Source organism: Loxodonta africana, chromosome X (assembly GCF_030014295.1).
Source record: "Loxodonta africana isolate mLoxAfr1 chromosome X, mLoxAfr1.hap2, whole genome shotgun sequence".
Taxonomy (NCBI): Eukaryota; Metazoa; Chordata; class Mammalia; order Proboscidea; family Elephantidae; genus Loxodonta; species Loxodonta africana.
In genome coordinates this window covers 25879094-25907030 of record NC_087369.1, presented here as the reverse complement: position 1 = coordinate 25907030, position 27937 = coordinate 25879094, and the positions used below count along the sequence as shown (strand labels likewise).

At 36.2% G+C, this 27937-nt stretch overlaps 1 protein-coding gene across 14 annotated transcripts in view; it reads left to right on the top strand.

Annotated features, from left to right (window-relative positions):
* The window catches only part of KLHL15 (kelch like family member 15), a 72005-nt gene extending 47046 nt beyond the window's left edge, over positions 1 to 24959 (top strand). For 11 of the 14 annotated variants that reach the window (XM_064278099.1, XM_064278100.1, XM_023555149.2 and 8 more), the window contains 2 exons: positions 2655 to 3366; positions 18921 to 24959. In XM_064278099.1, coding sequence (XP_064134169.1) covers positions 2662 to 3366; positions 18921 to 20030 — 1815 coding nt within the window. In that variant the 5' untranslated portion in view covers positions 2655 to 2661 and the 3' untranslated portion in view covers positions 20031 to 24959. The remainder of the gene's footprint in view (positions 1 to 2654; positions 3367 to 18920) is intronic. The other 3 variants (XM_023555148.2, XM_064278103.1, XM_003415948.4) reach the window with 2 other exon arrangements.
* Positions 24960 to 27937: the final 2978 nt, after the last annotated feature.

Sequence of the window (27937 nt, the reverse complement as noted above, 5' to 3'; positions counted from 1 at the left end):
GTCCAGTTGTGCTGACCTCCCCTGTATTGTGTGTTGTTTTTCCCTTCACCTAAAGTAGTTCTTATCTACCATCTAATTATTGAATACTCCTCTCCCACCCTCCCTCCTCTCGTAACCACAAAAGAACGTTTTCTTCTCAGTTTAAACTATTTCTCAAGTTCTTATAATAGTGGTCTTATACAATGTTTGTCCTTTTGCAACTAATTTCACTCAGCATAATGCCTTCCAGATTCCTCCATGTTATGAAATGTTTCAAAGATTCCTCACTGTTCTTTATTGATGCGTAGTATTCCATTTTGTGAATATACCATAGTTTATTCATCTGTTGATGGGCACCTTGGTTGCTTCCATCTTTTTGCTATTGTAAACAGTGCTGCAGTGAACATGGGTGTGCATATATCTGTTTGTGTAAAGGCTCTTATTTCTCTAGGATATATTCCAAGGAGTGGGATTGCTGGATCATATGGTAGTTCTGTTTCTAGCTTTTTAAGGAAGCGGCAATGGCAATGGTTTTTTGTATTTTGTTTGTTTGGTTTAAAGAAGACTTCAGGGGATAATTTTGGTTTAAGGTTTAAGATTTAAAGATTATCTCAGGGCAATAGTTTTGGGGGTTCACCCAGCCTTAGTGGCTCCAGAAAGTCTGGCTTCCATGAGAATTTGAAATTCTGTTCTCTGTTTCCCCCCTTTTGATCAGGATTTTTCTATAGAATCTTTGATCAAAACATTCAGTAATGGTAGCTGAAGCCCCCTTTTTTGAGTCTTTTACCCAAAGTGCCGGGTGGAGATGTGTGGAAGAGTTCTCTTGTCACTGGGACAGCTTCCAGAAGTCAGGGGGGACCAGGGTGTCATATAACTGTCCTTTTTGAGTTCCACACCTATGTGCATAGCAGGGCACACGTAGAAATTTTCCATCTCCACCTGGACAGCTTTTGAGCCAGGGGGACCACTTGCCTGTCTAGTTTTTTTGCAAATAATAAAAGATACTTCGTGTGCTAGCCTCTGTGGCTCTGATGGGAAGGACGCGCGATGTTCATGGAGCAGTCACTCTTAGTGACGGGTCTTCTTTATCTGATGGCCTCCTGGTTATTTAAAAATCAGAGACAAACTGTGAGTACCTCATAGTTTTGTCACGTCTTGCAGGGCAATAGAAAGCTAAAAGAAGGCTTGAAAGGTAGGTCTGTAAGCTACGGAAGAGTATACTTAAAGGTGGGTGGGGCAGGGAGGAGTAGGAGGCAGAAGACCTAGAAGCTCTGACTTTAAGGAAAACTTTTATTTAAATCAGGGAGTGGAGGGACCGATCTGTAACCAGAATGAGCATGCAGAGGAGTTTGTTTACATTGAAACAAGGTTCCACAGGGCAGAGTGGAAAGGGTTGAGAGGGAATTCATGGATGGGAGGATGGGTCATTGGGGAGGAAGCTCAGAGCTGTGTGAGGATGAGCATTGAGGAGAAGATAGATGGCCTGGGGGGTTTGTGTGAAAAGGATAAAATTGCTTCATAAACAGTTTAATAGACTGGATCAGTTTATTCTGCTTTACTTAAGAGAATTTCTCTGATATGCACAGATCGGGTTTAATTTCCTTAAAAATAATATATACATTTTAAATATATAGTCAGTATGTGATCATTGTTTTTAAAAATAAGGTTAACGAGGTAAGTAAAAAGAAAAGCCTCAGAATTTCCTGAAATCCCACTACCCAGGGTCACTGTGAGTCAGAATCGACTTGACGGAAACGGGCAGGGATATCGTTTTGATACATATTAGTATATAGACTTTTTCTCATATAAACATATATATGTGTATTTAATTTTTTAAAATATACGCACTATATTACAGCTGACTGCTTTTTTTCCCACATAGCATCTAATGTCTTTTGTCAGAATGGGTAGATAATTGCCATCATTTTTAATAGTTACAGTAATCCATTATAGGACTGTACTACTGTATTTTTAGGCAAATAATGTGCACCTTCTACGCTTGTTTGCCAACTTTGTCCCCTCCCCCCTGCTCGCAAGGCTGTAAAAAATTTAGCCTGCTTAGGGCGCAGTTGGCAAACAAATGTAGAAGGCGTGTGTTATAAAAATACTATATATTTATTTAATAAGCTATTGTTGGATTTTTTTAATACTTTCCAATTTTTTATTATAAATAAGGCTATAAAGGCAAATATTGTATGTACAACTTTGCATATTTATTTGATTATTTCCTTTGGATAAAATTCTAGGAGTTTTCAAGGCTAAGGGTTTACTTTTGGCTTAATTTCTTTTTTGTATCATAATTTTGTATTTGACTGTGGAGTCCTTTTTGTGTTGCTAGTTTTGGGCCATGTTTAAATATATATTTTTTTTTTAGTTTTGGGCCATGTTTAAATATATTTGATGAACAGTGTAAAGTCAGTGGGATAGGCATATTATTGTTTGTAAGTTAACAATTTGCCACTGTTTGATGTATATTGAATCGATTTTCACCCAGGTAGGGAAGCTGAAAACATTAGTCTGCAAACCTTTATATTGTCTACTCCCAAAAGGCTTGTACGTTAGGACTTCAGCTGTGGAAATGAGATAATTATAAAAATTGTTTAAGCTCTTCTGTTATTAATATCAGAATGCATGGAAATGATTAACACAGTTTTCTTTCATGACCTTTTTTCCAGGTGATCCATGGCAGGGGACGTGGAAGGATTTTGTTCCTCCATCCATGACACCAGTGTCTCTGCTGGGTTCAGAGCACTGTATGAAGAGGGCTTGCTTCTTGATGTCACTCTGGTCATTGAAGATCATCAGTTCCAGGCCCATAAAGCACTCCTGGCCACCCAGAGTGATTACTTCAGGATTATGTTTACTGCCGACATGAGGGAGCGAGATCAGGACAAAATTCATTTAAAAGGTCTAACTGCTACTGGTTTCAGCCACGTCCTTCAGTTTATGTACTATGGAACTATAGAACTGAGTATGAGTACTGTTCATGAGATTCTTCAGGCTGCCATGTATGTGCAACTTATAGAAGTGGTGAAGTTCTGCTGCTCTTTTTTATTAGCGAAAATCTGCTTAGAAAATTGTGCAGAAATTATGAGACTCTTAGATGATTTCGGTGTAAACATCGAGGGAGTCAGGGAGAAGTTGGACGCCTTTCTGCTAGACAACTTTGTGCCACTCATGTCCAGGCCTGACTTCCTGTCGTATTTGAGCTTTGAGAAGCTCATGTCTTATTTGGATAATGATCATCTGAGCAGGTTCCCAGAGATAGAGCTGTACGAGGCTGTGCAGTCTTGGCTGCGGCATGATAGAAGACGCTGGAGACATACCGATACCATCATTCAGAACATCAGGTTTTGTTTGATGACCCCATCCAGTGTTTTTGAGAAGGTTAGTGCATTTGAAAGCAATAGACAGGATTCATCATTAAGTTAAGGCAGTATGTCTTTATAGATAAGATTCCCAGATTAATCAAGAGCCAAACAGGGAATGAATAGTTGATGTGTAAGAAGCCTAATTTCTTGTAGCTTGTGCATTTAGGTTTTTTAAAACACGTTTTATGGGTGAAAGATGAACCAGGTAGGTAGTAGAGTAGTTTCATTTTTAAAGTACTTTTAAAGTCAAAGGATAATTACTGAATGTAAAATATTACAAGTTGCTTCAGCTTTTCTTTCTTTTCACAAAGTAATTAAATCTGAACTGGGTCAGGCTAGCTCTCTTTTTAAAAATTAATTCAAATAATACATGCTGAAATTGGAGTTGAGAGGAGTTTCACAGTTCTGAATGATATATTAATACAGTTTCTTATTCTTCTAAAATACATTAAGGACACACAAAATAGCTGTTGAAAACCAATAGGCACTAGTGGTGATTTTCTTTCCTATCTCACCTAGTTCTATTTCTCTTCCTGTTTCACTGTGAATACTAAATTTGATCATGAAAACATTTTATATGTCTGAAAACATCCTTTTGACATTACTAAACTAATAGGCTGTAATTTCTCTATATTGATCAAACATCCCTGTGCACATTTTACCATTTTCATAGTTTCTGCTATCTTAAAAATAGTGTTTCTCCCAAGCAGGCTTGGCCTTTTTGCATGGAAGCATTTTCATTTTTATACCAGAGGCTCACTTGTGATCTTTTCTTGCCCAAAGGAGAGAAAGCAGTTTCAGTAATTGCTGAACTTAATTGGTTTCTAATCACATGGTTACCTCTGGGGCTCTGTTTACCTCTTGCATCTTTTCTTCTTTCTAGAAAGCACGCTTTGGGTGACACCCTTCACGTGAAACAGTTCCTCAGGTTTAGTTACCAGATCTCGTGATAAAAAACAGTATCTGCAAAGGGTTGTTTACACCATTTGAAAAATAAACAAATTTGCGCCTTCGAATAACACTCAGCAGCCTTGCATGTTTTTTTTTCCCTCTGAAATGCTGTGAGATGTCATTAACTAATGCTTTTAATAGAGAACTCAGTTTTATGGGATTTTATCTTTATTCTCAGAATGTATTGATAATGGCAGAAGTAATTAAAACTGAAGAATACATTCCTTACTTACTATATGTTCGATGATAATCAGCCCCACATCAACTATGTAAATCATTTGTCTCTGATGTTTTGAGTTTTTCTTCCCTTACTATTTTTATTGCTCTCTTTCCTTGGGGAATCCTGTTTTGCCTTATACATTAAATGCACATGCTTCCCACTACTAAAACAAACAATAATCCTGTATCTTCAGTCTAGGTAGAAGTACTTGTGGAATAGAAAATAAAATTTCCCCTCTTGTAGGACAATATGGTGGGTAGTTGATAGCAGTCAATGATTTTTAAGTGCTTTTTTTTTTTTTTATCTGCAGAGCCCTTTTATATTTTAATTAGCAGATCAAGGTAGCCCATAGTGACACTAGCTGAAAGTTAATAACTATTGAGTAATTTTGTAATTCGTATTCTTTTGCATATACAGCATCAGAAGTGGTTATTACCCCTTGGCTAGGTACTGTGGGAGTCTCCTCGGAATAAAAATGTTGCTCAGGCTTCCTTCTTGAGTTAATTTCTTAGGAAAACTTAATAAGGACCTAGCCACAGGGAAATTTTTCACTTTTTTTTGTAATGTAAGCCTTTCAGTTTTTAGTAATACGTACTGTACTGTTAAGATAAACGGGAGGTAGTCAGTGGTTCTCGCTTCAGCAGTGTGTGAGATTTTGATGTTGATCAAAGGAATACATGACTTTCTAAATGTTGAGAAACAATGAGTTGGGCAGATCTGAGACTTAACATTATAGATCATCTCTAGAAACACAACTTTAGGAACTAAACAAAATGAAAAATTTGGTTGGGAAATAAGTGAATTTGGACTATTTTACACCATACTGTTTTGAGCTCCTTGAAAATAGGGCCCATCTTTTTTTTTTTGTCTGTACCCAGCACACTGCAGGTCACAAACAAGGACATTTTAACATCCATTACATAGGCACAGCACCAGAGAGGGGACACAGAAATAAACACATCTTTGCTGGTCCTTTTTAATAGACTCTACATAAGCAGTTTTGGTTTGTGATTTTATCCTGTTTGCTGAAATTTAGGAAAATGGAAGATAGGTGCTTTTTAGTTATTTTTAAAATTTTGTTAACTTCCTATCATGAGACATTATAAACAGAGAAAAGGCTGAAAGAATAGAATGATCACCCATGAACCTTCCATGTGAGTTAATACTTATTAACATTTTGCCATATTTGTTTTAGCTAGCTAGATAGGTAGAGGGTGGGTATGCCATATAATTTTTTTTGCTAAACCATTTCAAAGAAAGTTGTAGACTTTGAGACAGTTCACTCCTAAATACTTCAGCAAGCGTCTCATCTCCCAAGATAAAGGATATTCACCTACATAACCTGAGAATACTAATGGTAATTCCTTGATGTCATGTAATATCCAGTCCATTTTCTCAATTGTTCCAAAAAATGGTTTTTAGTTGTTTTTCATGAACCAGTATTTAATCAAGGTTCATACAGCACATTTGGTTATTACATCCCTTTTAATCTAGAATTCTCTCTCCTTTTCCCTCTGTTTATAATGAGCATGTTTAAACATAAAAAAGTTGAAAGAATAGTATAAATAAAAACCTGTATAGTTAGCACCTAGATTCAAGAACTGTTAACATTTTGCCATATTTGCTTTATATAGATTTTTTTCATTGCTGCACCTTTGAAAATAAGTTGCAAACATACTAACACCTCACTCCTAAATACTTAAGTATGCCTCTCCTAAGAATAAGGACTTTTTTTTATCCAACTACAGTACTGTTCCACCTAGGAAAATTAACACATCAAGATCCTAATATCATCTAATAGTTAATCCATATTCAGATTTTCCTAGTTCCCCAAATACACTAGAATCCAGTTAGGTTTATGCGTTGCTTTTGGTTATCATGCTTCTTTAGTCTTTGGATGTAGAACAGTCCACCACTGTTATTTGTTTTTTTGTGTTTGTTTGTTTGTTTTTGAGGACAGTCTGACCACATGTTGTCTCATAGTGTGTCCTACATTTTGGATTTATCTGATTATTTCTTTGTGTTGGCGTTAAAGTTAACTTAGTTCCCCTATTTCCTGTTAACATCTACTTTTTAGCATCATGTTTTTTTATTGCTATGAGATAACTGAGGAGTTTTAGGAACAATTACAGGAAAAGTATTGTAATGCCAGAGGAAAACTTGGAAAACCACTTAGCAGTTCTTTGATCAAACTTAGAAATCACTATTCTTTTTTGTATTATGAAGCTAAGTAGCCTAGTCATGACTCAGATCAAGAATTTTATTGACATTATTCTGCTTAGGTTCTTTTAGATTCATAAACTTTCCTTCCCTTTTATGACTTGAGCCCCTCCATTTGAATTTATTGGGATTAAAGCTAGCTAATTTTTTTTTAAGTGTCAAAATTGAAAGATTATTCCTTCTTATAAAAAATTAGTATATATCTATGACTCTAGAACTTTGCTGTGCAATACCATTGTCACTTTTGGCTACTGAACACTTGAAATATGGCTAGTCTGAATTGGAATTTTAAAGACTAAACTGACAAAAAGGATGTACATTATGTTGATTACATGTTGAAATGATAATATTTTGATCTATTGGGTTAAATATTAGTAAAGTTAATTTCATCTTTTTACTTTTTTGAATGTGGCTACTACAAAATTTAAAATTACATCTTTAGTTCGCATTCATGGCTCAGATTATATTTCTTTTGCACAGCACTGCTCTAGTAGTTCAGGAAATGAGTTCACTAGAAGCTGAGTATGCATACAGTAAACAGCCCTCTTATATATTTAACTTCTCACTGGGATTCCCAGCCTTTACAAGTGTTATGTACCAAAACTCACTGCTGTCAAGCGAATTCTGACTCATAGCAACCCTGCAGGACAGAGTAGAACTGCCCCATAGAGTTTCCAAGGAGCGGCTGGTAGATTCCAACTGCTGACTTTTTGGTTAGCAGCCAAGCTCTTAACCACTGTGTCACCAGGGCTCCAGTAGGTAGTGTTAAATGAGCTTATTTAACGAATCTGTCGAGTTGCTGATGAAGATAATTGTTATTTGAGCATAGCATCTCTTAGGAGCCTTTCCCTGGCCTCAGAAAAATAAAAAGCTACTGTACAAAGCTTGGCAAAGGAACCCATGGAGGTTTTAGCTGTTCTTTTGGCAGCGGTGATCAGATCAGAGCAGTAGCTTCATAGTAAGGGGAAGGAAGAGCCCCCACTGGTTCCATGGACCTAAAGCATGCTTTCTAGCTGTGCTGAAACCTTTGGGTTTATTCTATTGCAGTATCGTTTACCCCTAGTCCCCTACTGGGTTTTCTCCCCAACTTTTGTACTGGGTATTCTCTGGAACCATCACCAAAGAGACCAGGACTTCCAAATTGCCTTACTGAGTTCTTAGGGGCAATGGTCTCTATATCTGAACAGCGTGTGTGTGTGTCTCCTAAGAACTTCAACAACACTGAAAAAAGTATAAGGTGTGGGAAACTTTTTAAGATGTGAAAGCGCAGTTCTGAGGTTTTCACTGTACAAAGATACCTGAAAAATAAATTTAAGGACCTTGTCCTTCCACAAAATTTAAAGACTTCCTATCATTCATTTTATCTATAGTAGATTCCCAGTTTTAAAACTAGACCGCAGTTTCAGTTTTTACGTATACAGATGTCTGTGGCATGTATTTTTCCTAGCTCTGATGGTCTTTGCATCTGTTAGCAGAGATAAGGCCTGACATTTGTCATTCTGAATTTCAGTGATGTGAAGATTTAAATAGTTTAAACTTTGCTCTCTTTGGCTTTCAAAAAACAATTACTGCTTTATTGAAAACATGAAGTAAATGTATATTTGGCAAAATGCGTATTATACTTGACTTTTTTTATGGAAAAGATCTTTTTAGCGAAATTGTTAAACTATTCATTAAAATACCCGTATGTTGGTTATTTTAGTACAGTGACATTTTAATATTTTTAAACCCAGGGCATCTTCAATACCATAAATGTGCATAAGGTAAGATTCAGCATACCAATGATTCCCTTAAAAATTGTATTAATATGTAAAGTATCTTCAAAATCATAAAAATCTTTCATTTAAATCCTGTAAAAAATTTTTTTTAAGAAAACATTTGATGAGCTTTATATTTAGGATTTTATAGTTGATTTTTCCTTGGCTGTTTATAAAGGATGCAGATTATGTAGATGTGTTCTCCTTTAAGTAAACCCATCATGCTTATTACAAATATTGTTTTATCAACTAGCTCCAGATATTCAAACTCCTTAGTGTGCTTTTTCCCCAATTTGTTAAATGTAGTTTACTGTACTCCCCCCCACAAAACTGGATTTATATAACTTTTAAAAAGCAAAACTTATATTTTAATGAGAAAAGGCCACAATATGTAGCCTTTGTGTCTACTGAATTTATAATATGATATTCTCTTTTACTGAGAATATATTTGGATTTAACAAATCATATCTGCATTTTATCAAAGCTTATTATTATAAGAATATTTACATTTTCAGATAATTTTGAAATTACTTGAAAAAAAATAACTTCAGTATTAGTGAAAATTAATCCTAGGGTCAGAGTAAAAATTAATGCTTAGGAAAAGTTTTCTAACACTTCTTCAAAAATGTCTTTTACTTAAAGAGCAGAATTTGTGGCTTTAAAAGCTACATTTTACAGTGGGGATAAGGTGTTCTGGATTCATCTTGAAACTGAAAGAATTCAAAGATTACTAAAAGGAAGTATACATTACTAAGAACATAGTAGATCTCAGAACTGGACTTCATAAAACACTGATAATTATCCAAATGTTTTCTCTGGCAGCATAGTTGATCTATATAGCATTAACAGTGGACTATATGACACACGTTTGGGTGGTGTGATATTCAGAATAACTGAGGCACAGCCTACTTGGAACTGAAATTGCCTTAGCAAGGACGCATCTATGTTTAAGGTATAGGTGTAATATACCCCTCTTGAATTCCTTCATTTAGGCACTGTAACATGTTTTGCCTAATTTAGCACTTGGCTGATCCAAAATTTGTCCAGCAACCAAACCATTAAGTGCATTGTTACCACACTTTACACCAAAACTCTTGAAAAAGGTTTAATTTTATCTAATGACTTCAGCTAAAGCCAGATTAAATCTAGAGGAATATACACATTTTCCTTTAAACCTCACAATTTTAGAAGTACATGAGAAACATAAGCAGTACTGTTTGAAAGTAAATATTTTTGAAAAGATAGTAACCTATATTCCAAACGTGAAATTTGATTAGAATTTCTAATAAGCTTGAGTTTTTGAACAAGTTTTAAATCACCTTCATGTATTAGTTACACAGGTATAAAGAAGCCCTGGTGGCACAGTGGTTAAGTGCTCGGCTGCTAACTGAAAGGTTGGTGGTTTGAACCCACCACCTGCTCCGCAGGAGAAAGCTGTGGCCATCTGCTTCCATAAAGATTACAGCTTTGGAAACCCTAGGGAGCACTTCCACTCTGTGGTATAGGGTCACTATGAGTCGGAATTGACTGGATGGCAGTGGGCTTGGTTTGGGTTTTTTTATACAGCTATAAATTTGGACATTTCTTAAATTAACAATCAGCTCGTTTGCCCCTTCGAGTGAAAAGCACAGAGATTAGCAAATTTTCTGTTGGAAAATAGGTCAGTGAGTTCAGCATACTTTCTCACGTAGCTTATTGGCTTTTTCTGTTATCAGTCTCCTTTTTGCCTACCCTCCCCCCCGCTCCAGCCCCATGGACTTGGGTGATTGTAATTAACACATACACAGTTCTTTAAAAAAACACCCAAGGTGTTTTTCTCCTCTGAAGTCTTTTGCCTTTTCTGTATGGATGTTGAGTGCTCTCATCCCCTAGTTTTGACTTGCGTTCACTCCAGGTTCACAGGTTCCTGAAGAGTACCAGTAATCTAGGGTGTTGACTGCTTTTAGATCCCCTGGGAAAGATACTATCTTAGAGGGTGTATTAAGCAGATGAGAGCCTATTGAAAATAGGAATTTAAAAATTCAATCTTACTTTCTCTGTGCACTGCTTTTTAAAAAGAGAGATGAAAACAAAAGCATAGGAGAATTGGAAATTAACTTGGGGTAAACGGAAAGGAAGACATGGAAAGGGGCACTTAGTTGACACATAGAAGAACACCTTTTCAATAAATTGGAAAAAGGGGAAAGGAACCAAATGATAAGCAGAAATTTAAAAAGGTTCAGAGAAGTCCAGAAATGAAGGGAGAAAAGGTTAGGGGTTGGAAAGGAACAAGGGGAAATGTTAAGATTTTAGGATTTAAAGGTTTAATTCTCAAATTTGTTATTTATCCAGAAAATTCCACATGTGTCATAGGTAAACACTGCTCAAAAACATTCAGAAGTTATGATTAAAACTCTTATTTGGCTTCCCTTCTGCTCTACCATTTTTATAGATTAAGATATTTACATAAAAAGAAAAAAAAAGATATTTACATAGTTGAGATTATTTCCATAAATAGGAAAAAGAAACACTATAAATTGTGAATTCTAGAACCTAGTCATACCCTGTGCCATCGAGTCATAGCATCTAAATATTAATCAGATAATAAAAAAAAGATGTTCTTAAATATTTTTTTAATATACATTTTTCCTACTTTTTAGACTTTGCACTTTTCTAACAGTGCTCTGTTACTATTGCACCAAAATTCAAAGGAAATTAGACTTTTCTAAGCACACTTATTTTTGAATTAAATATTTTTCACTTTACAGAATAGTTGAAGGGATAGAGGGACTAACCAAATCGTGCTGAAACTAATTACTAGAGTGTTGTCCTGAGGGGTCTCCTACCTCGGTCACTGTACTTCTGAAGTTCAGTTCTTTAGCCTCTTGCCTGCTTGAAGAAGAGTGAACAGGTAAATCCTTATTAAAATTTATCTTTACCATTTGGTATTTGACTGATTATAGTATTACCGAAAGGATTTGTGCTTAGCATGAACTGATTTTTCATAGCCTTATCCCTGGTCATTAACTCAGTTTTTCAGGACAAAGGGATTAATTAAAGGCATTTTGCACCTAGCTTTTTTGTGATGATTTTTGTTGCACATAAATCAGTATAAGCTTTAGTTCTTAGCATGACTTTACAAATACAGACATCTCAGACCAGGGAAGATATTTTTGCAATACAGCATATAAAGACTGTTCCACATTTTACTGATACTAAAATTCCATCAAATGTAGCTCTGCTTCCCAAAGATATAATTTGTTTTAGAACTAGTGTTAAAGCCCCCATGATAGTAAATGCTTTGTTTCTGGGTATTTCTTTTGAGAAGACTGGATCATGGTGGAGAAGGAATGATAAACTGACAGCCAGGACTCAGTCTTCCACATGATACCTTACACTCACTATTCTGAGGATTAGCATTTTTGACACAGGACAGACTGGAAAGGTGACTGCTCATACAACTCCTTCTGTAAAGAGGAAATAATGTAAACTGGAAGTTTGCCCAAGGTCACACAGTTGATTTGGGGTCGGTGTCAGGCCCAAGACAGGGGACTTTGAATTCAGGGATTGTTCCCCACACCTCCCACCCCCACTGATTGATAAGCTAATAAAAGGCATTTTGTTTCTTTGGTTTAATATAAGCATATTGGGCATTTAAAAAGTCATTTCAAAAGGCGAAACAACTGATATTAAATTGGCTGTCTGAAAGCCTAATTTTAGACTGTAGCCAGTTTTAGATCTTTTTAATTTCAGATTTTTAATCAAGTAAAGGTAGTAAGCTCCATGAAAATGCCTGTTTTAATTTCACAGAAATTATACTTTAATTCTTCCAAAATTAGGAGTGGTATATGCACATTACCTTTAAAACTTAATTAAGAGTATAGTAAATGGATTATGTAACATTTTGACAATGAATGGAGAAACAGATGGAGTATTTGCCCAGTCGTTAATGCCTAGCTATTATTTCTTTGACTTTGTATTTACAGAAACCACATTCAAAATTAACCGTTTCTCACATTTTCTCCCTTGTTACAGACATGCATATATGCATGCACATATTACATTAAACTAAAAGATTAGAGGAGGATATGGCCAGTTTAACCACTGTTTTTAAGAGGTAATGCATACTTTCTGGCATTTGGCATTCAGAATAAAGACAAAATGCTTTTCATAATACTTTTTTTTTTAAATAATATCAAAGCAAGAAAAGTGATAAAGAACGATATATATATTCTTTCCAAGTTTTAAAACAAGACAGCTTTTTTAATCCTATGAAAGAATAAGGGAAGTAATTCAGAACATGAAAGAAATGTCATTCTTTCCATATCTCTTTCTTTGGAGAGTAGCTGATATACAAATAATTAAACGGATATTTGAGGAACAAATGATGGGAGAATTGCTTTCTCTCAAAAGATGAACTACACGTTTCTTTTTGGACAGCTTGTTTCATTAATGCATCTTATATGATTACATTCACATGGAAGGTTTCAGCCCTATGCTTTTTGTTTTAAAGCAGAGTATAACTAATTATCCAGGAGTATCACAGAGGCATTAATTCCCTGTTTCTATAAGAAACTGGTTATGCTCACTGTTACTGTGTGGTTTTAAAGGACAATGTAGCAGTAAGTAGTTCTGGAAAAAGGGCAAGGCAGAGCTAGAACTTGAAGCCTTGGCAGAGAGGAAAACCAAAAAAACCCATTGCCGTTGAGTTGATTCCGAATCATAGCGACTCTATAGGACAGAGTAGAACTGCCCCATAGAGAGTTTCCAGGGAGCACCTGGTGGATTCAAACTGCTGACCCTTTGGTTAGCAGCCATAGCACTTAACCACTACACTACCAGGACAGACAGAAGGAGGACCTAAATTTCTTTGGTTAGAAGATCTTATACAGAAAAATCAGCTGTCTCAAAAGGCACAACTTCCATTATTGGTGGCTTAGAAGTAGAACAAATTAGATAAAGACGTGTAGCTTTGATTTGGACTTTTACACAGATTCCAAGTAACTCTTGTAAATTTTTTGGAACCCGGGTTTCAAAGGAGCACAATAGAATGAATGGGGAGAGACCAAAGGAACCAGAATATTGGGTATAAAATGAAAGACTAGAAAATGACTCCACAAGCAGTTAAACTGGACCAGTTTGATAGAATCTGCAGGATCCTGGACTTGGAAGGTGGAAGACCCTTTATAGGCCATCCATTCTAGTCAGCGCAATGCTGGGATCCTCCTCCAGCACTCCTGATAGGTGGTCACTCGCCTGGAGTACCTCCAGTGGTGGGATGCTCCTTGATGTCAGAGGCAGACAGTCTATGACTTTGGGAAAAACATGTACCCATAGCGTTTTTACTGATTACAAAAGATATATATATATGAGCCCTGCAAAAAAGCCAAATACCTGTACAGAGCCAAAAAAGGCAAGTTTCCCAAAAGCTCGTCGGTTAACTGTACGTGTATATAGACATTTTTCTCTTGCATATACTGCCGAATGTAAAACAGTTTTTTTTTTGAGAATATTATATATTCTGTTCTGCAGTTTTTCGCATTTAACATTTTGAACATCTGTGTTAGTGCATATGGATTAACCTCATTCTTTTTAATGACTCCATATGGTATATACCAGAGTTTATCCAACCAATGTTTTATTGATAGATAATTTGAGTTGTTCCCAGTTTTAGTGCTATTACAAATAATGATGCAGTGAGCATCCAGTATCTTGGCAGTTCTAATTACAAAGCTTTTCCTTATATTGGCCTGAAATCTTCCTACTCACTTCCACTTCCTGGTCTGGGAAATGGTTGCTGTCTTTCTCTTGGGTTGAAACATTCCTCGTCTGTTTGACCATTCTTCATTTGATTTTGGATCCCTTCGGTGTCTTCTGGACTTGGTCCACTTTGTCAATGTATACTTTAAATTGTAGTGATGGAACTGAATACCCTGTCTTAGTTGTGGTTTCACCTGAATAGAAAGGGTGGAACTGTCTATTCTTTTAATTCAGCCCACAATTTTATGAGCTTTCAAGGTCGCCATATCACATTGTTAGTTCATACTGAGGACGTAATCAGTTAAATCTTTACATTTGGACTTCGAGGGTTCCTTGAGCATTTCATCAAAACTGTGGACTCTCCAATACCCCCTAAATGCATTCACACACAATTATTGCTGTAATTTCAGGTGGCTCATGAGTCCCTGGTGTTTCTCCTTTCTTTATGGTTACTTTGCTGCAGTCATGGATTCTCTTTCTCTACCAGTGCTGTTACATCGTCAAAAATTAAACAGGCAACGGTTCGTTTTGGCATTACTTAGTGAATCCGTGCTGCCTCCTAGTGTTTAGCACTTTATTTTGAAGTGCTCACTAACCTTATTTTTTAAATAATCAACCTCAAGTGAACCAGTTCGTAGTTCAGAAATATGTCTGGCTTCTAGTCCTCTCCCATTCTTCCCCATTCCTCATAGATAACAGGAAGGAATTAAGCAGCCTTATCTGCAAAGCCTCTCAGTATCCCAGGACTTGACTTTTGAGATTGAATGACTTGAACTCGGTTAGAATAACTAGGTGTTTTTTTCTTTTCTCAGCCATTTTGGATTTAAGTTTCTTCCTACTAATTGTATTACATCTTCAGATTGGAAAGAATAAAAGATTCCTAGCTGAGAATGGAAATAAAATAGGAGTAAGGCTGCTCTTCTTTGTCATTTGTTAGTATTACATGAAGCACCCCATGCGGGGGGGGGGCTTCACTTTTTCCCCTGATTTTTACTTTAACCTCTAAAATGCCATTTATTCCATATCTGGCACTTCATAAAGCCACCGTTCATCCTGGGGCTTTAAGCCTTCCTCACAGTGTTCTTACAGCTCCATTTCACTCTTTCTAATACTTGTTTAATGTGCCCTTTTTTACCATCTGTTGTAAGTGGCATTTTTAACATCTGAATTCCAGAAAGCTCTCTGTGCAGCCACATCAGATTTTTTAGATACTTTCTCCTTGTCTTCCTCTCATCAGTGAAATTTTGCAATTATGCACTCAGTATTATGCTTCTGAGAGCCTCCAGTTCTTCTCGATACTTATCTTGGAATCAGTCCTAATTTTCCTTTGAAAAACTTGAAATCTGCCCATCCAATATGTGCAGCACTCCCCTTTCTTTCTTTCTTGATTTCCAAATAACATGGCTGCTTTCTCCAAAGATGCCTCCTGCTTGCACGCATCAGATGCATTGATTTAAGCTGAGTGACGCTTCCGCAGATGTCCCCTGGTCAATGATGATAGCTAATAACAGGTGGCAGGCATTGTATTAAGCCCTTCCCACAGAGGTTATCTCACTTGACTCCTACCATTGGGTTATGAAGTGTAGATGCTATTGTTATCCCAGTAATACCGATGAGGAAACAGGCTTAAGAATGTTGCCTAAGATCACAGAGTTTGTGAGTGGAAAAATCAGATATTTCCTAAATCGGATTTTTAATCACTATGCTGTTCTGCTTGGCATGGTGTTTAATCGCTATAGTGGACAAGATTCTCTTACTTCAAAAGCTGTGTAGCTCTCATCCAACTGTGCACAGTAGGCACTTAAATATTTATTTGAGGCTTACGTTTCTTATTGATTTCTAGGATATTGTTTTTTATCTCCTACAAGTCAATAACAAAAAGATGAGAAAAATGGGTAAGGCACACTAGGCAATTCATAGAAGAAATAAATGGAAAATGAAAATATGAAAAGATGCTTATTTTTACTAATCAAATATATTTTTGGTTTCAAGACACTTATTTTTTAAACAGCAAGAACTCTGTTATCTCTTTATAAATATGATACATGAAAAACAAAGAATGCAAAAATGTTTATGAAAGTCCAGAGACAATCACTATCAACACAAGCAAACATACACAAAATATTATTGGGATAATACCAGAGTACTATTGCTTTTTGTTGTTGTTATTAATTCATGTCTTTATTAACCCATAGACAGTCACTTGTTTTCTAGTTTGTCGAAGCAGAAGGTCAGACAACACTTGCCACAGTAATATCTATCCAAGTAGCTGGCCACATTCATTTGAAGGGCACTCCTGACAAAAGCAACTAATTTTGCCATTCTTATCCACCTTATAATATTTTAGGACAGCCAGCTTAATCTTCTTTTATTCTTCTTGGGAGTAGTGTAAGACTTCTTGTTTTTCTTAGCACCACCACAAAGTCTCAACACAAGATGAACAATTGACTTTTTAAAAACAGATATTGTGAACATCATTCTATGTTAATAAATATTTAGTGATTGATCCTTATTAACTGTATAGTCTTCCACTGCTTCTCTCAAGAGCTTGAAGCTTAGTTTTCCTTGTCGTAAGGATGTAAAAGTAGTAAAGGAAAAGACCTCAGATCTTCTTTATATTTTGCTTTATTATATTATTCTCTTTATTGAAATTACTTGTTTACTGTTAGTCATTATTTGCTATGACTTCTTCCACAGTTATTATGTTGGCGGCAACCCAATCATTGTGATCCGTATGATTGATTCTTTGTATTGATAAAAGAATCATACGGTCTTTTCTTTGAATGGGGTCATTAGGGTCATTCATTGAACATGTTGAGTATTTTTAATAAATGAGTATACCATTTAAAGATTTTTCTAAAGAATAATGGAGGCTGTGTTGTAACATGCTAGAAATTGCATGAGGTTTGGAGTAAGACTGTCCTGGGTTAAGGTTCGGATCCTCACTCTACCAGTTTTAGTCATGTAAACAATTTGGCAAGTCACTTAATATTTTAAGCCTCAGTTTTTTTTTTTTAAATCAGGAAAAGAGGGATGATTATTGCTGTCTCACAGGAGGAATAATTTAATGTGAGTTGTGAATATAAAGCACCCAGTGCAGCAATAGGGTTATTAGCTTTGTTTTTTAGGTGTTGTCGACCCTTTTTGTGCTGTCGATCCCTCTGGATTCTAGTGAAGCCCTTGGAAGGACCTCTTCTCAGAATAATGATTTTAAATGCATACAAGAAAATGCATGAGATTACAAAGGCAATAATTATATTCAAATACAGTTATCAAAATACTTAAAAAAATTGGTGGTGCTGTTTCAGATATTTTTTTGGACTTAGGATTGAATGAATGAATAAAAGAGTGAGAAAGATAGGAAGGAGGGAAGGAAAAAGAGAAGGAAAAGAAAGCTCATAAATGTATATGCTTGGACTTGACTCTCTCCCAAGCTGTCATCCCAGATTTCCAACAAGCACCTAGACAAACATTTCCACCTTAGCATCCTAGCAGCAACTCACATCACCAGTGAAGTTAAATACCTCTCCCAAACCAGCTTGTCTTCCATTTCCCTTAATGATTTCACTGCTCTCCCTATCGTCTGAAGTCCAAATCGTAAAATCACATTTGAGTCCTCACTTTTTCACCCTGCCCCTACTTCAGATCATCAGAGAATTCTGTAGATTTTTATTTCTATAATATCTAATTTCTACTATCCAAATTTAAGACCTTCTTATCTTATCCTTGCCATATTATGATGTAGGCTTTTTCTGCTTGGTCTCCAACTTCCTGTTTCTGGCTAGTTTGATAATGTTCTGTATCTAAAGTTCTGCAGCACTCACAGATGTGCTGTTCAGCTTCATACCTAATTGTCAACTTGATGTATTACGGGTAAATTTGTATATTTCCCCAAATATATTCTGAGTTCTTTGAGGGAATGGACCACATCTTATACTTATTTTGTATCTCGCCACAGCACTTAGAATAGTGCTTAAAAGTACTACATAAGATCTTTTTTTATTGTTGTAAAAATGTATATAACACATTTGCCAATTCGACATTTTTCAGGTGTACAATTCAATTTAGTGATATCAATTACATTAATCATGTTGTGCAACCAACACTCTTCATAAGGTCTTGGTAATAGAATAATTATAATTTGGTAGTTCCAGCCACAAAAAGAAAAGGGGAAAAAAATGGACCTGTTTTTCTCAACTGAATTATTACTGTAGGAGTTGATGAAGTCTCTTATGTCAAAATCCTATTGGGAATTTTACATGTATTTAAATTTTCACTAAGTTTTACCCAAATTACTCAGTCGTGGTTGTTTTTACAGTGTTACTTGTGGTTAAGAAAACCATGGCCATGGTTTCCTCTACTGTGAAGTGTATGCCCCATTTGAGGCCCAGGGCCTCACATACAGTAGGTGCTTAATACCTTTTGTTAGATGAATTTCCTTATGCCTGAAGTACCACTTGTGCCTGAAAAATAACTTGTTTCCTTTAAAAAAGATTGAGAATGTGCATGGATTATTACAAATATACATATAAAACCTTGGTAAAAAAAATATAAAAGTATGTGATCTTAACAGGAAAAGAAGCTTTAGTAAAGTGTGTCTAAGATAATATACTAATCATCTTGGTGAGCTATGATAGTTTGCCATTGATACTTTTGGTTAAATACTTTTACTTGTATTCGTAGGTTAAGACATCAGAATTTTATAGATACTCTCGTCAGCTGCGGTATGAAGTTGATCAAGCATTGAATTACTTTCAGAATGTTCACCAGCAGCCTTTGATGGAAACAAAATCCAGTCGCATCCGTTCTGCCAAACCCCAAACTACAGTATTCCGAGGAATGATTGGACATAGCATGGTAAACAGTAAAATACTACTCTTAAAGAAACCAAGGGTCTGGTGGGAGCTGGAAGGCCCACAAGTACCTCTACGACCAGACTGCCTTGCTATTGTCAATAACTTTGTGTTCTTGTTAGGCGGGGAAGAACTGGGGCCCGATGGTGAATTCCATGCTTCTTCTAAAGTGTTCAGGTATGACCCAAGACAGAATTCTTGGCTACGGATGGCAGACATGTCTGTTCCACGTTCAGAGTTTGCAGTTGGCGTTATTGGGAAATTCATCTACGCGGTAGCAGGAAGAACCAGGGATGAGACCTTTTATTCAACAGAGAGATATGACATCACCAATGATAAATGGGAATTTGTAGATCCTTATCCAGTCAACAAATACGGTCATGAGGGGACAGTGCTCAATAATAAGTTGTTTATCACCGGTGGAATCACATCATCATCTACTTCTAAACAGGTATGTGTGTTTGATCCCAGTAAAGAAGGAACGGTAGAACAACGTACCAGGAGAACGCAAGTGGTTACCAATTGCTGGGAAAATAAGAGCAAAATGAATTATGCAAGATGCTTTCACAAGATGATCTCTTACAACGGCAAGCTTTATGTCTTTGGTGGTGTTTGTGTGATCTTAAGGGCCTCTTTTGAATCTCAGGGATGCCCTTCCACAGAAGTGTACAATCCAGACACTGATCAGTGGACCATCTTGGCATCCATGCCGATTGGTAGAAGTGGCCATGGTGTGACTGTGCTGGACAAACAAATAATGGTTCTTGGCGGCCTTTGCTATAATGGTCATTACAGCGATTCTATTCTCACTTTTGATCCTGAAGAAAATAAATGGAAGGAAGATGAGTACCCTCGGATGCCCTGTAAGCTGGATGGTTTACAAGTATGCAACCTGCATTTTCCTGAATACATACTGGACGAGGTTAGACGTTGCAACTGATGACATCGCCTTCCTTACTAAAAAAATGGCAGAGAGCATTTGTTTGTGATCTATAGTTAATTAAAAAAACAAAAAGAAAAACCTCACCAGTTTTACTATCAAAGCCATTGGTCTAATATCTTACGAAGTTTTCATTTTTCTGCTAGCATCCTGTTTTTTTCTTTTTAGTGGTCTTAAACCCATGCAATAAGTTAATTCTAAACGCTAGCTCTTGAAACTACTTCCAGAAGCAGTTTAATGGAATGATCCACTTATCGGGGAAGCTGATTTTATGCTTTAAGGTATCAGTGCAGGTAGGATTCATGAATCTTCTAAGACCAGACCTGATAAGTGTCACTAGATGTGATTTCAGTTTCTGTCTTTATCTGAAATCTTTTTGGACATTTATTTCAGTCTGTTAAACTTTTTGGTTTTATTATTTAAAGTTTAAAACTCTTGACCTTTTTGCATGGCTTTTTTGCTGAATGTGCAAAAATATAAATTTTCTACAAAATAACTTTTTATATTGAAAACACTATTTCTAAGCTGCCTTCTCTTATCCGCATTGTGTTAGTGAAAGCATATCCATACTTGCATACATCCTATAAATATACAAGGCACATCTCCTTTTATGTGTGGTTAGGATTCTATATTTTTAAGCTAGTGTACTCACACACACGGTTCGTCATACTTGTTGAATTTTAGATGTAACATCTTTTCATGTATTAATATTTTTAGAAACTTAAAATAACTGGAGTCCTCATTTCGTATCAAAGTAGCCTATCTTCAGTCCATACTGACTCAGTAATATTTGAACCCCCTATATTCCTGAAACATGTATGGATTTATGAAAACTTAACACTTTATATTTTATTTTCACAAGTAAGCATTAGTGTTCTTTATCATGTATGTCTTTTCTTTTTTAAAATGTTGTTCTTTGCAGTCTGTTTAACGTTGCCCTGTTTTTAGAGAGAATTGGAGTGGTACACGACAAGCTCTGACCCTGCAGCGTGCAAGCACTTTCAAAGAGAATTTAGGTAATCTCAAACTCCTAAACAAAGGCCCCCTTGAACGTAAGTGCAACTCCCATTCTTTACGTTAAATGAGGCTGCTACATCTGTTACTGAATGGAAGGTAGCAACCCTTAGAATGTTTGAGCTTGGCTTTTTTTTTTTACTTAGAAGTAAGGAATAGAATTGTAATCCTACTGGTTGTATCTACTTGTTTAACAAAATCCCCAGCAGCACTGGGCATGTAAGCTCTCAGCTCTTGTTTTATTTTCTGAAAGCTACTAGCATGAAGGATAGTAACCCCAACTTGAGAGTGGATCACAAATAATTGTTTAAAAGCAGTTTATAATATTTTAGGATTAGCTGCACCTTTCAACTCTTTAAATGCAAAAGAAAAATATAGTTGACAAAATTAAGCAGGAATAACCAGGGAGTAAGTGGATCATTCAAATTGATGCCACCTTCTCAAGAGTTGAGTCTGTCTGATACAGACTAGACCTACACTGGCAAAACTTGCCACATCTTTGGATATTGGTGCAATATGGCAATGCCTTCTATATGGCTGTTGTATAAATTTTCTAATTTCTTTTTGCTGCTGCCATCACTGAACATAAAATGGAAACGTGGAGTCATGGAAATGTGAAGACTTTTTGTTTTAATTCAGTTAGATTATAAAATGAAACCTGATTTTAAAACTCCAAAACTGGAGGCACTTAAGAAATCAGGTACACAAGTCGCTTTTGAAAGAGAAAAAAAAAAATGGCATTGGTTTTAGAAATAAGTTAGTAATATTAGTTGGTATAAGAGGCTTAAATTTTCATTTAGGGGACCTATCACTTTCAGTTTCTAAAAATGAAACGTGATAGTTTGTTTGCTGTGGTGATATGAAAAATTTGAAAACTAGGCATTAGGTGAATCATTTAATTTTTTTCTAATATATTAGTTGGTCTGGGTATTTGTATGTGTGCTGTTTTGCTCTAAAGAAAATAGCGTCTTCATGGTTTTCCTCTTTGATGTCTTTTGCTAGAAAAGACTGAAAGAGCTGTCAGACAGGGTACCCGTATCAAAGGCTTTCACATTTCAGTGGTGGTTCTCTTGTATTGCTTAAATCTGACTTCATAGCCCTAGTTAGGGTAAGATCTGGGCAAATAGTTGAATATTCTTGGTGTTCCATTTTAAAGACACAAGACCAAGGTCAAAGTTCATTTTTGGTAAACTTTTGTGAAATCTTAACTTGAACTAACTCTGGGTTCAGCTTCACGTAAGTCTTGTCTGACCTGATGTTAGCTGTAATCAGTTTTGAGCTTTAAGAATAGTTGCTATTTGCTTGGATTCTGAATGTATGAGAAAATGTTTCTGTTTATATGTAGTTCTAACGTAGGTTATATTAAATCCACAATTAACTTACATTCCCTTTTAAAATTATGGTTTAATTGTTGAAAGAGATTTATTTTTGTTATACTAAACTATGGAAAATTCTTTCATAGAATTTTTTTTCAAGTTTATTTTTTGTGTGCTTTATTTGGAACCATTTTTTGTTTATATGCATTGTATACGCTCAAAATAGTAGTTTTTGAAAAATTCAGTAAGAGGTTAGAAACTATACAGTGTAACTGTTGTGATCTTTATATGTGTTAATTTTCACTTTACATTTTAAATGCCAGTCTTCATTAATTGCATTTAAATTAGAAACATTTGTTCTCTTTCCTTCCACGTCTTTGATCTTCTAAGTTTTGATTTTAATCTACTTAAAGAAAATCCTTGCACTACAACCTTTTCATAAAATGCAAGATTCTCACATTGAAGGTTTTGTATTGAAAGAAATACTACTGGTTTTTAAAAAACAAAGCTTAATGAATAGAAATATTAGCTTTTCTTGAGACAGCTTTCTCTGTGTCCTCATTACTCCGCTTTATGTGAGTGTTAACTATAATTGTGAAATATTGACTGAGCCCTTCACTTATCCTTTCTAAAGCAGCACCTTTGGACACCTCATTCTGGGAAGCCTGCTCGAGTCATAGTAAAGGACACACATTTGTGTGGGGAGAAGTGGTAAAAATGGAGAGTTTTGTCTTAATTACATGAAACTAAGCTTTAAAATATTTTATAACAAATTATTTGAGCTGCATAATCTAAACATGTTAAACGTTCAGTGGGACTATTTTTATATGTATATGTGGTGGTAGGTAGGTCATAACATTTCAGTTGGTAATATAAATTGTTAATCTCAGTTTATAAGCTATCTCTCAGAAAAGACTAGCTCTTTTGAGAATACATAATTTAAAGTTTAGACTGAAGTAAAACACAACATATATAATAGTGTAAATTAGACATAATTGAGGGCTATGTGGCAGTAAAACTGCTAGTGCCAGTTTTCTTGTTTGCCTATTATACAGTTTTGATTTTTTTTTTGGATTCTGAACATCTTTAGGGATCATAAGTTTGTTCAATTGGATTAGAGTTGGTTTGGGAATACATATCTTCTAAAAAGAGATTTATCTTAAAAATGAAAGCCCTGATATATTAGTTTATTGAGAGTTTATAAAGTCAAATATTCAGTAGGCATAGACTGGAATAGATAAACTCGTGGAAGTCATATCCTTTCAATATACCAGTGTAACTTCAATATTACCCAAGTAACATTGAGAGAATGCCATCAACTTTGTTCCCCCTTAATATTCTTGGATTTTCTTTTTACATCTTGGGGAACAACTGCATTAAATAATTTTATTAATCAGTATACCGGTAAGGGTTAGGTGTTTGCTTTCTGAAGGAATGTTCCAGTGAGGTGATTGGAGAGGTTATTTTCTACCTAACTTGTATATGCCCTATATCTCTCGGGCATACTTTGTCTATAGAAAAATATTTTGACCTTTTAGGTACCTTTTGGGCCAGTAGTCAAATAATTCTAGGGCCAATATAAAAATCTTAGAATAATTTAAGGTTTGCCTTTTATACCTGTTTTGAAAGCCTTTACATTTTTGTCAGGTAATTTTTCCCAAGCCGTGGATATAATCTATTCAAACATGTTTATGCTATCCATTCTGTTTTTAAATTTAAAAAAAAAATGTTAAAAGTGTTTATGAAGAAAAGTTTAAATAAAATATTTTTAATCTTTAAAATATACTTCTTTATCTCTATTATTTACCAACTTTATATATAACCCATCCATCACTTTCAAAGTCACTAATGATTTAATTAGCAGTATAAATTTTGTTTTCCTTCAGCATGCCAAGGAAGTGCCATGAAAATGTGATTTCTGTCAATGCTTTTAGCCACAGATTCAAGTGACAGCATCAGAGGGAAACTATTTATACTCTTATATGCAGTGAAAATTTTATGATGAAGCCAAGGAATTGAAGTTTTACTCAAAGAGTTTCGCAGAATTGAAATAGAAAATTGAGACAAAGCATACACAAGCCTAAAGCCTTAGTTTGGTGATTTCTAGATTTCCTTTAGCATTTTTGACTCATTCTTAAAGAAATTTCTGAAATTAAGGAATAGGCAGAAATAAATCTGCTATATACATAAGCACATGCCTTCTTTAAAACAGACTCCTGAGAAACCTCAGAGGGATTCCTGACCTCCTAGATCCTGGCCTAAAGCCACCTTTCCAGCCTCATCTCTCACCATCACTTCCTATACTCCATTCTGAAGCCACATCACATTGCCTGCCTTTCTTCCCCTTCCTTGCTTGTCAAAATCCCTTTATTTTGCAAAACCCAACTCAAAGGTTTCTTTCCCCTCTTGAAACCTGTGTTATCTCCCCCACTGAATTAATTGCCTCTTCTACACTCAACTTGTTTATAGCTCTTTATTTCGTTTCCTTTGCATAACAGTTGTGCATATCTCCTTCTCCACAACTAGGTTACAATCTTCTTGGATGAAAGGACCTTCTTTTATTCTTCTTTGTACCCATGTATCGAGCATGATGCATTGCACACATCAAACTAAATGTTTACTGCAGCAAAGAACAAATTTCATGTGAGTTACAGACAAATGCTATAGGCATTCAGAAGAGGGAGATATTACCGTTCCCTCAGGATTTCTGTTTCTGCTTTCTTCTCAGTCTACAACACTCCCTGTACAATCTCATCCATGGCTGTGACTTCAACTTAAAACTTTTACTCTGATACCTGTGAAATCTGTATTTCTCAACCCCAAGTTCCACCCATCTCCCGCATCTCTCTCATGTTGTATTGGAATCTCAAACTAGACAAGGGCAAACCTGAATATCTCTTAGCAGAAATCTGCCTGTTGTCCTGTATTCCTTGTATTATTAAGTGGCTCTACTGTTGCCTGTGATTACTTAAGTCAGAAACCTGAGAATTGTCTAGCAATGTCTCTTTCCCTTAATCCCCCAACATCTTGGTTCATCAAGTATGATCAACTTCAATTCTCAACTACCTCTCCTCTCCATCCGCACTCCCGTAGTTCAGGCTCTCACCATTCTTGCTGAGCTCCTTCTGGAGCTTTCTTTATGGTCCTCCACCTCCACGATACATTTCCTACACTGCTGCCAGAGGGAGCTTTCAAAAGGTAAAGCTGATCATGAGATTCCATGTTCAACAGCCTTTAATAATCCTCCACCCTGAAAATAAAATCCAAACTCCCTAGCATGCCACACAGAGTCCTTTATGTTTTGCTCCCTTTGTACTTGCTCAATTTCATTTATACTCTACACTCTAGCTATGCAAGCTACTTGGAGTTCCCTGAATACGCCATGTTGTCTCAAGCTTCTGTGTCTTTGCACATGCTCTTCCCCTCTTCCTTTCCTGACTAACCCTTTCTTGGCCTTCAAGTACCTGCAGGGCATCATAGCCTCTGTCACGTCTTTTTAACCGCTCAGGTCAGGTTAACTCTTGTCACCTTGGTCTTATGATAGTATCTTGTGGATACTTAGACTACACCTCCAGTGACACTTGATTACAATCGTCTTCTCCATCCCATTCTTAACTCTACTCCTTGAGGACAGTACTGTGTCTTTTTATATTTTCCAAGAGTCTGACTTAACATCTGGCACATGTATAAGCCCGCCTTAATAAAAATAAAACCCAGAATCTTGGAAGGTTACCAATGAAATACTCCTGGTGAAAGGGGACAGCTGTATTAGAAGGCCTGATTGTCCATCAAAATTGACCTCTGAGGGATTTCCCTCCACTTCCACCACCACTACTCCCATGTCTAAGTCAGAAGGTTGGCACATACAGTTATCAGTTATTAACACATATTTCTTCTCTTAACATCCCACAGTAATTCTGATCCAGGCTGAAAATTTCAAATAAACCAAAGGGTGTTTCACAGAACATTAATCCCATGAAATGCTTGTGGGGGAGAGGAGTGTTCAGTGGTCACAATCTTGGGAAAAACTACATATTTTTCTTAGACAATTTTAACAAGTATTAGCATATTAAAGCCTCTGAGAAGTCCTGCTGTTAAGAACTCTTGATTTTGATTAGCTGAGCATAAGCCAAACTTACCTGACCACTGAGCTTTTTTTTTTTTCCATGAAACATATATTAATGCTCTTGAAAAAGCCAGACTAAGGAGTAACTGAAAGCAAGCACAGAGGATCACTGATTCAGGTATTCTGGTCTACAAAATAGGACTCTCTCCTGTAGTTCCAGTTAGTTTCCAGGCTGAAGTTAGCTTGGGGATTTCACTTTCCCAAGGAAGGTCCTGCCTCCCCACCCCCACCAGGAGCAGGGTGAATTTGTATATTTGTACAACTTGTATGATTTAAGGAGCAGGACTTCCAGAATGTCCCAAGTAAGGAGCTCGTCAAATCCTTTCCCTAAAAACAATGATAAAACTGAACAAACTTTTGTTTAAAAACAAAAAATCATGTAAAGATTCTGGAAGTTTACCACCAAAGGTATACAACAAATTCAGAAGAATTTATTCAAGAAAATCTGCTGAACCTCAATAAGAACAGTGGGAGTCTGATGTTTTAGCCTGGGGCTGCTCCTATTCCAACTTCCTCTCCCCAAGCTCTGTGAAAGAATTTCTACTAGGGCCCTTGGAGGGAGCTGACTTGACTTGGAGTAGGGTATGAAAAAATTCCATACCTTAGTGGCAAACAGTCAGGGAAGGCCAACATTGCAGATAGCCTAAGGTCTCGGAACCGATTAAGGCTAGCGATAGACTGGCAGACAGACCAGCCAGAAATATAACAGGGAGATCTTGGAAATAAGAAGCCAAAGTGGGCCTTGATAATCTCATCCCCGGAAGGCTCTGTTCATGCACAAGGCTGAGCACACATAAGGAGGAACCAAAGAGGGCCCTGGCAAGCTACTTGTCACTGGCTGAAAGTGAGGCCTTGTAAACACAGAAAATAAAAGCTGGAATAAATTTAGAAACTGCCCAAACTTAGAATGCATTCCCCAAGCCACACACAAATACATCAGCAAAGGGTGGAAGCCTTACTGGCGCAAGGTGTTTAACCATGACTTCTGACAAATCGCTAACTAACCACCGAGCTATGCTGATTCAGGGGGGGTGCTCCCTGGGAATTCAGGCTTAAAAATAAAAACCAGAATTAAAAAAAATTATCAGAGTGGCTGTACACTGTGAGGTGTGGGGTTGAGGGAGACTCCACAGAATTAGTCCAGGCAAATCAATAAAAAACAACCCCCCACCAAAAAAAAAAAAAAAACAGCAAGAACCACCACCCCTGGATTAGTGGGGGGTGAGTTAGGTGGGCAGAATCCAGAATAGCTATAACACATCAAAAAACATTCAGTTTTCAACAAAAAAATTATGAAGCATGCAAAGATACGGCAAAGTTACCCATACACAGGAAAATAAGCAGTCAATAGAAACTTGGGAATCAGTGTAATTGAGATCACAGTGTAATTATATTTTTGTATCTTGTTTCATATAAGTTTTTTCAAAACAATTTCACAAGCCATTAAAATT